The sequence below is a fragment of the Micromys minutus genome (assembly GCF_963924665.1).
Source record: "Micromys minutus genome assembly, chromosome: 10".
Taxonomy (NCBI): domain Eukaryota; kingdom Metazoa; phylum Chordata; class Mammalia; order Rodentia; family Muridae; genus Micromys; species Micromys minutus.
Window position 1 is genome coordinate 14,841,226 of NC_137979.1, and position 9,306 is coordinate 14,850,531.

At 43.9% G+C, this 9,306-nt stretch overlaps 1 protein-coding gene across 1 annotated transcript; it reads right to left on the bottom strand.

The window, feature by feature from the left end:
• Window positions 1-840: 840 nt before the first annotated feature.
• Window positions 841-6,553, bottom strand: ZNF287 (zinc finger protein 287; the record flags this gene model as incomplete). The annotated part of the gene is given in 7 exon segments (XM_080922990.1): window positions 841-888; window positions 890-997; window positions 1,003-1,004; window positions 2,649-2,735; window positions 3,094-3,220; window positions 5,405-5,496; window positions 6,138-6,553. Coding segments are annotated over 7 exon segments (867 nt in total). The 5' UTR covers window positions 6,541-6,553.
• Between the last annotated feature and the right edge of the window lie 2,753 nt (window positions 6,554-9,306).

Consider the following 9,306-nt stretch of genomic DNA (forward strand, 5'->3'; position numbering starts at 1 on the left):
TTGTGTGGATGGGGAGAAATCGGGATCATTCTGTAAACGAGACTATCTTAGACCCTTAAAATATCATCATAAAAGACTAAAAAAGAGAAAAAAATTGAAAAAAAGTCTATGAATAATGGCAGCCAATATGGAGATTTCTCAAGAAAACTAAACAGTGCATCGAATGAGCCAGCTTACCACTCCTGAGCACACACCCAAAGGAACCTACATCCTGCCCCTCCTCCTACATAGCACGTCAGCCTAGAGGCTCACTGCCATGTGAATGGGAAATGACAATGTGGTACTCGATAGAATTCTATTAATTAGTAGGGAAATGGATGATCTGGAAGACATACTAAGTGGGTAACCCAGGCTCAGAAAGACACACATCTGATAGAGTGTCTCTCATACTTGGCTCCTAGTTTCTAATTGTTTTCCTTTTTCATTTATTAGAACACAAACCACGTGTGTACATGCATGTGCTGACAGCGTGAGTGTGGAGTCTGTTACCTCCTATCTTTATGTGGGTTCCTAGTTGCCAGGATTTCGTGGAAAGCAGCTTTACCCACAGTGCTATTTTGCTGGCCCCTTAGCTTCTAGTTGTTAAACACACATTGCATGTGGATGTGAGCCACGGCCAGGGGATGGGCCTTTCTGAAGGGGTATTGAGAGTCGCAGACCCTGCAAGCTGTGAAAGGGAAGCAGGGCGCACAGAGGGTGGAAAGGAGGAGAGCCACCAAAACCAAGTGTGTGGGGAAGCACTGAAGGATGCCTGGTCCTCTGTAAGCTGAACCACTGACCAACCAGAAGGGACTGCAGGAACCAGCCAGTAAGGGAAAGGAGCCTGGGAACAGTTTTACATTAGAAGGGACTAGAGACAGGAGCTAGCAGGTGGATGAGGGCAGGGACTGGAAAAAATATCTGAGAGGGCATCCTTGAGATGCTCAAATGAGCAGTAACAACTCATGACTCCAGATGGACTGGTGTTCCAGGTATTGCTTCTGACTGTTCTACAGGGTTGCAGTCTTTCAAAACCAAGTTGTGGTGAAGGAGATGAGAACGGGAGAATAAAAAAAAAAAGAGAGAGAAAAAGAAAGAAACATCTCTTGACATGCTTGTTTTTTGTTTTTGAGACAGGGTTTCTCTGTGTAGCCTGGCTGTCCTGGAACTGACTCTGTAGACCAGGCTGGGCTTGAAACTCAGAAATTTACCTGCCTCTGCCTCCCAAGTGCTAGAAACACTTTTAAAAGAAGGTTTTTCAGATAGGGTCTCAGTGTTCACCCAGGATGTTCTGGACTCGCCATTTTCTCGCTTAGGTTTGTGAGTGCTGGAATTATGGGTGTGCGTTATCACATCAAGCTTCAACATGGTTCAAGATGTGATGTTTTGTGAAAAAACACTATCCTTTTAAATTCTTGTTCCCTGCTGAGGACCAAGCTCAGTTCCTGTGCATTCTGGGAGGTGCTCCTCAAGGGAGTTAGATGCCCAGCCTTGAAAAGATTTTTATCCTGTCTTTATTTGCAGTATAAAGAATCACAATGCCTGAGACACATCTATAGGGTCAAACCAAGTTTTTATTCTGTAAATTAAAATCCCAGGTTCTGTGCTGGAGATCAGCAAGGTTTAGACCGACTTCTGCTTATCTTGCAGTTCTAATGACAGTGGACACGGCTGTAAGTAATAGCCAGTGTTTCTGGGGAGGCAGAGGGATCAAGTGTTATGTGGAGGTGTGAAACTTTGTCTACACATTGACAATGGCAAACAGAGTAAAAGAAAGTAAAATGCCAAGGGAGTCTGAAATATTTCTGTGGTGGTCTATACTTGCTTTCTATGATGGCTGATCTTGGTTGTCAACTTGACTACACCTCAAATCAACTAAAACCTAAGCAGTCACACATGCCGGTGAAGGATTTTTTTTTTTGATTGGGCCATTTGAAGTGAGAAGACTCACCCTAAGTCTGAGCTACATCCTCTGGTAGCTCACAATAAAGGACACTGAAGGGAGCCTTTTCTTGTTGCCTGCTTCTCCTTCACTGACAAGCTTGCCTATCCTGTTGCTGAGGCAGTTCTTTGCTGGTATTAGAACCAAGTCCTTCAGGAGTCCAATATACATTGAAGACAGCAGCTCTTTAGAAATTCTCTGCAACTCTAAACCATATTGAGATGCTGAGACATCCAGTGTCATGTACTGAACAACTACTGGATTCCTGTGGCCTTTCTGTCAGGAGACAGCCATTGTTGGACTACTCAGATTACAGCCTGTAAGCCACTCTCATAAATCCCATATATAAAACACACACACACACATATACACACACACACACACACACACACACACTCCCCAGTTAGTTCTGTTCTTTAGAACCTTGAATAATACCACTTATATATTGAGAAAGAGAGAGAGTGGCACAGTGAAACCCTAGAGATGCTCTTAGAGTTGGGATCTAGGGATCACTGAGAGTAAATGTGCAGACACTGAGAAAGGCATTAAAAAAAGCGCAGTAACCTTTCCTGAAGACTTCCCATAAGGCAGCAATGCCGACAGCTCTGAGTCCTGGACCGGCTGGATGCCCTTACAGCGTCACCTTGCCATGCTTAGAAACCGAGGGTCAACACACGGAGGACACAGATTCTTAAGTGTAAAGTCATGTGCTGGTTTCTCTTCTCACCTGAACTAGGGCCTTCTACAATCTCTTTTATCACCATCCACGGCTCTTCTAAGATGGGAATCACAGTTGGCCTGTACACAGTCAGTCCTGGTTAGGAGGAACAGAAGGAGTTTATCCTGAGATAGGGCGCTAGGAGTCTTCATTACCTGATTTCTGCTTGGGCCCCTGTGGGGAGACAATGGCTCATGGTCGTGACCTAACAGGAGCACTAGGCACAAGGCAGCACTCAGTGGCATTGTAGCTCTGCTGGGCAACGTGTTGCACACTGGCCCACCCAGCAAGCCTTTCTTCTGGGGAGCGGTAGACATGACCATGTTGGGCCTGAAGGAGACTTCTCATCCTTAGACTGTGCTTTCAGTCTGGTCCTCCTGGAGTGGAACTTAATGTTTGGTAAGGAGGGGCAGGCACGCACTGTGTCAAGCCTTCAGGGAGGTGTGGATCTTACCCAGAGAAACCATGTTCCAGTAGTTCTGTAGAGTCACAGTCTTATACAGTTCCTTCTGAACAGGGCGCATCAGTTCCCAGTCCTCTTGGGTAATGTCCACAGCCACGTCTTTGAATGTCACTGATTCCTAAAATAGCAGACATAACTTAGCTCGACTGAACTACTGAGGGCAGAGACAGTGGTGACCCTGACAGTGGTGACACTTACTGTGTGCCTGTCCTTGTGGTGGTCACTGAATCTATGTCTCACCCTGCCTAGCATGATAGCCCACACTATAACATCAGCATTCAAAAGGCTGGGGTAGGAGAGCCCAACTTCCAGACCAGCCTGAGCTACATGGTGAGACGTTGTCTTAACCAACTAATCAACCAAACAATCGAAGTCCAAAAATCCTTGTCCAGTGTATGGCTGATTCCTCAGTATCCTTCAAAGGTCCTTAAAGGGACATTTTAAAATGTTTAATAATGTTTAATAAGATAGACTGTTTTCAGATAGCACTAGCATATGCACTTGGTGGTTCCATCTTAAAGAAGAAAAGGGCTGGGTATAGCTCAGTGGTAGACCAGTTGTCTAATAGGATGTGTCTACTAGATGTGTCTAGTGTGTGCGTGTATGAGAGAGAGAGAGAGACAGAGAGAGAGAGACACACACACACAGAAAGAGAGAAGGGGGGGAGATAGTGCTAGAAAGTTCATACTCATGATGTATATATAGGCCAGAAGGCAATCTTAGGTGTCATCCAGCCATTACTTCTATCTTCTTTGAGACAGGGTCTCTTGTTTGCTAGCTGGACTGTGAACTTCCAGGAATTCTCTTGTTTCTGCTTCCAATTTTGGCCATAGCAGCTCCGGGTTTATGGATGTGTATTATCACATCAATCTTTATGTGGGTTGTGGGGATCCAAACTCAGGTCCTCATGTTTGTGTGGCAAGCACTCTGCCTACTAAGCCATCTCCCAGGAACAGGAGCAAGGCTGAGAACTAGATGACAGAGGTGATTTAGCCTTAAGAATAAATTCAGCATGTTACAGTTAAAAATCGACATGTTTCACAGTGAAATGCAGAGTCTACTCTTTTTATTCCTGTTGAGCTGCTGCATTTGTAAACGCATTTTCCTGGAAAGGTTACTGTCCCTTTTTGTTCTTGTCAGAAAAAGTGTTTTAAAGACAGTCTCACTATGCAGCCCTGCCTGGCCTGGAACTCACTGTGTAGAGCAGGCTGGCTTCTTGAACTCACAGAGATCTGCCTGCGTCTGGTTCCCCAGTGCTGGGATTAAAGCTGTGCACCACTAGGCTCTTTATTACTCTGGCTGCCCCTTTTGTCAGTCGTAACTTAAAAAAAAATTACATATTTTTGAGTCAAGGTCTTAGTGTGTACCCTATATTGGCCTTGAACTCACAACACCACTGCCTTAGCCCTGCTCAGCTGAATAAAGGTAGAGAGAGTAAAACCATATTAAGTTTAGGGAGATGACAGTGTTGCAATTATTCAAGATTTCTTTTTATGTCCCACAAAATGACAACGGACATTAACGTGTTGTAAAATCCATACTAAGCTTAGTTCTACATATCTTAAGATTCTCTTTTGAGTGTGTGCACATGTATGATACTGGCTAAAGAATCTTTTGTTTTATCACATGGTCTTTACATGGGATATATTTTTATATGTTCTTTTTCTATAGCAGCCCAGTTCTAAATTTCTAACACATTCTTGCTTGATCTTCTCATTTTCCAAGTAAATATGTTTATATCATCTATAAAGAAATAATGTTTTGGGTACCAGAGGCTTTCCAACTTCAGAGATATCTATATCTGTATCTATATATCTTCCCAGTAAATCTTCCTCTTAATGTTGCTTGAGTTGTTGTTCCTTAAAACAAGAGACTACCAAACAATAGATCACAGAATATATGACCTTCACTTTTTAAATGGAGAAAAATATTAGCAGCCACTACTATAATCTAGGATAACCAAGTATCTCATATTTAGTGTCTATAACCTAAAAGGCAAAGTCCACATTTCTGGAATTGAATAACGTAGGCCAGGAGTGGTTAAAATTTTTTGTCTCAAACCACAGATTCAATAGCAGAGCCAAGAACCCAAACCCAGATCCCATCTGGTTATGGGGCCAGCCTCAGCCTTCACACAATACTGCTGACTAAAGTCACAGTGAGGAGGACAAGGGAGGTGCATGTGCTTACCGGGGGAAACTGAGGCCTAGGTTCTGAATGGGGCTTTTGAAGGCTTAGCAGTATAGGCCCAGGACAAAATGTCTTCATACACTAAGAAGCACAAAAGAAAAGTCAAACTCACTTCGGTCACCAAGTCATTGAGCCACCCTGTCTGGAAAGCATGTTTGGGGTCTTCCTCTGGGATTTCTTGGGGAAGGGCAGAATTCTGAGGAGCTGGGGAAGACAAGGATGATTAGTCCGTTTGCATGGTCTAGCACACACTTTACCAGACATCTACACTTCCTTAATGTGAGAAGGCGAAAGATACCGAAAACTAATACTTCAGTGTCACTAATACTTCAGTGTCAGAGAAACGGCCAATGACTTGGCCTATCCTATCAGTGCAGACTTCAGAACCAAGCCTGCCTTGGTACCACATGCAGAAAGCCATCCTTCTCCACTCTTCTTGCCTGTGTTGGTGGTGCTGGGATGGAACCCTGAGCTATGTACATGCAGGGCAAGTGCAGCGAAGCTATGGACATCCTCTGTACACCCTCTGCTCTCTAAATGTCTGTGTCTTAACAAGTGAATGCTCTTTGGGATACTTTCTGCTATTTTGGAACTACGTATTTGTAAAACCCAGTTCATAATGCTAGTGACTTATTAGCATAAGGGTGCAAACCTCTGTAAGTCACAGTGGTCCCAAGTGCTCTGGAAGGGGACACGATATAGGGTGGACCTCACGTTAACGTTCATTACTTGCTGGCCATTGTTTCCCCCCAGTTTCATTGAAGAAGGGGGCTGTTCTCAGAGGCACTATGTATCTTCTCTAACTACCCAGGGATTCTACCCCTCTCTGGGGGTACAATTCTCACCTTCCTCTTCTAGAATTTGAATCAAATCCTCCACCAAAGCCACCACTTCCTCGCTGCTCTCTGGATACTGAGAATTTACCCAAGTCCTAACCTCCCCAGGCAGGATGCTCAGAAATTGCTCCAGCACCAGCAACTCCAGAATTTGTTCCTTGGAATGAACCTCAGGTCTCAGCCACTTGAGGCAGAGTTTGCGGAGCTGACTCAATGCTTCCCGAGGACCTGCCACATCTGGGTATGGGAAATTTCTAAAATTCTGTCGACAGGTTTCAGTGTCACGCAAGAGTCTTGAGGTGAGTGTTTGCTGCTCAACACTGCGGGGTCCATTCTGAATCTTGTCTGGCTTCCACATTAGAAGGACTCGTGAGCATGAAGAATTTGCCATCTTCTTTCTTGAGGTGAACATTGCTGCAGACAGGAGAACCTATCTGACAGTATCCTCTATTTTTCCAGGACTGAGCCAACTCTTTGAAGTCTCATGCGACAGTCACAACAATTTTTCCCCCAAGGGCTGCTGTGGCCAGGTCCAGAACAGAACCACAACCAAGTTAGTAGCTTATAACAAATTCTGAGTCCAGAACTCGCAAGGATGAGCAAGACCCTGAAACACAAGAATTGTCTCAGTTAGGGTTACTATTGCTGAGATGAAACACCTTGACCAAAAGCAACTCAGGGAGGAAAGATTTATTTGGGTTATGCTTCCACATCACTGTTCATCATTACAGGAAGTCAGGACAGGAACTCAGACAGGACAGAAACCTGGAGGCAGAGGTGATACAGATACCATGGAAGATTGCTGCTTCCTGGCTTATTCTCCATGGCTTGCTCAGCCTGCTTTCCTATACAACCTAGGACCACTAGCTCAATGATGGCGCCATGCACAGTGGGCTGTGCCCATGCACATCAGTTGATGATTAAGAAGATGCTTTACACACCGAATGGCCGAGAAACATCTGAGGAAGTGCTCCACATCCTTAGCCATCAGGGAAATGCAAATCAAAACAACCCTGAGATTCCACCTCACACCAGTCAGATTGGCCAAGATCCAAAACTCAGATGACAGCAGATGCTGGCGAGGCTGCGGAGAAACAGGAACACTTCTCCACTGTTGGTGGGGTTGCAAGCTAATATAACCACTCTGGAAATCTGTCTGGCGATACCTCATAAAATTGGATATAGTACTACCTGAAGACCCAGCTATTCCACTTCTGGGCATATACCCCAGAGACACTTTAACACACAACAAAGATATATGCACCACAATGTTCATAGCGGCTCTATTTATAATAGCCAGAAGCTGGAAGGAACCCAGATGTCCTTCAGAAGATGAATGGATACAAAAATTGTGGTACATATACACAATGGAATACTACTTAGCCACCAGAAACAATGACTTAACCAAATTCTTAAGAAAATGGCTGCATCTAGAGAATATCATCCTGAGTGAGATAACCCAGTCACAAAAGAACAGACATAATATGCAGTCACTGATAGTGGGATGCTAACCCCAGAGGCTTGCACTCCCCCAGAAACAACTCACAGACTGTATGAAGTCCAAGAAATAAAGAAAACAAAAAAAAAAAAAAAAAAAAAAAGAAGATGCTTTACAGATTGCCTATAGATCAGTATTACAGAGGCACCTCCTCAACTGAGGTCACCTCCTCTGAGATGATTACAGCTTGTGTCAAGTTGACATAAAACTAGCCAGCACAATTGGTCTCTTGTCAGTTTGACACAAAAATGCATCACTGTTAAGCCACAACCTTTCCTTTCTTATTCACCCCCAAGACCACACATTAATATTGGCATCACAACATAAAACATTTTTAAACTTGAAAAGTCTCACGAGTATTACAAAACCAAACACTTTATTTTAGTCTCTTTTAAAATCCAAAGTCTCTCAACTGTGGGCTCTGATAAAATAAAAAAGAAGTTACTTTGTTATTTTTTTAATTGGATAGCTTATGTATTTACATTTCAAGCTTTGTTATTTCAAGAAGAACCAGGGCATAGTCATGATCCAATCAAATCAAAATCAAACTCTAACTGTGTAAATAACTCAATGTCCAATATCCGATGGAATCCATTTACAATCTTCTGGGCTCCTCTAGAAGGCTTGGGGCACTTCTCTGACTCCAATCTCTGCAGAACACACAGCTTGTCCTCTAGGCCCCAGCTGGATTTACAACACTGCTGCTGTCCTTGGTGACCACCCCAGGTTACTGGCATCTCCACAATGCTGGGGTCTGTTGAAACTAGACTGTATTTTCACCAATACTGTCTGTGCTGGCTAGTCTTAAGTTAACTTGACATACAAACTAGTTATCTGAAGGGAGGGAACCTCAATTGAGAAAATGCCTCTGTAAGATCCAGACATAGGGCATTTTCTTAATTAGTGATTTATGGTGGAGGGCCCAGTTCATTTCGAGTGGTTCCATCCCTGGGCTGGTCATCTTGGATTCTATTTAAAAAAAAAAAAAGGGCTGAAAAAGCCATGAGATGCCAGTCAGAAAGCAGCACCTCTTCATGGCCTCTGGTTCAGCTCCTGCCTCCGGTTGCTGCTCTGTTTGAATTCCTGTCCTGACTTCCTTTTATGATGAACAGCAACATGGAAGTGTGTAAGCCAAATAAATCTTTTTCTCCCCAACTTGCTTTTTGGTTGTGGCGTTTCATCTCAGCAATAGAAACCTTAACTAAGATAGCCTCTTCTGGGATTTCCTCAGGGACCCCAGCTCTGCCACACAGTGCTAAACCTCAGAGGCTCTCCACGACTCTTTCAAGCCATCAGAACTAGTACCATCTGAGTGACTCTTGGCAGCCAGAATGAGGAATAATCTTGTCTACCTCTGAAATATAGCTTCTTATGCTGACCCTAAGGAAAAACTTCCCAGAAGACTTCACCTCAGCAACACTGGTCTCTTTCTTAATCATAGTTGATCATTCAGTTCCAGATGATCAGACGGCGAAGATTCTTCACACAAAAGGCCAAGTTTGCTTTTCTCTTCTGTTCCCAATATTCTGCTCTCCTACAGAACAGCTCACTGAGCTCCCAACACTCAACGGCTTTTCTAGCCCAAAGTTCCAATGTCCTTCTACAATCCTCCCAAAACCAAATGGTCAGGCCTGTGACAGCAATACCCTACTTATAGTTCCAGTTTCTGTCCCAGTTAGG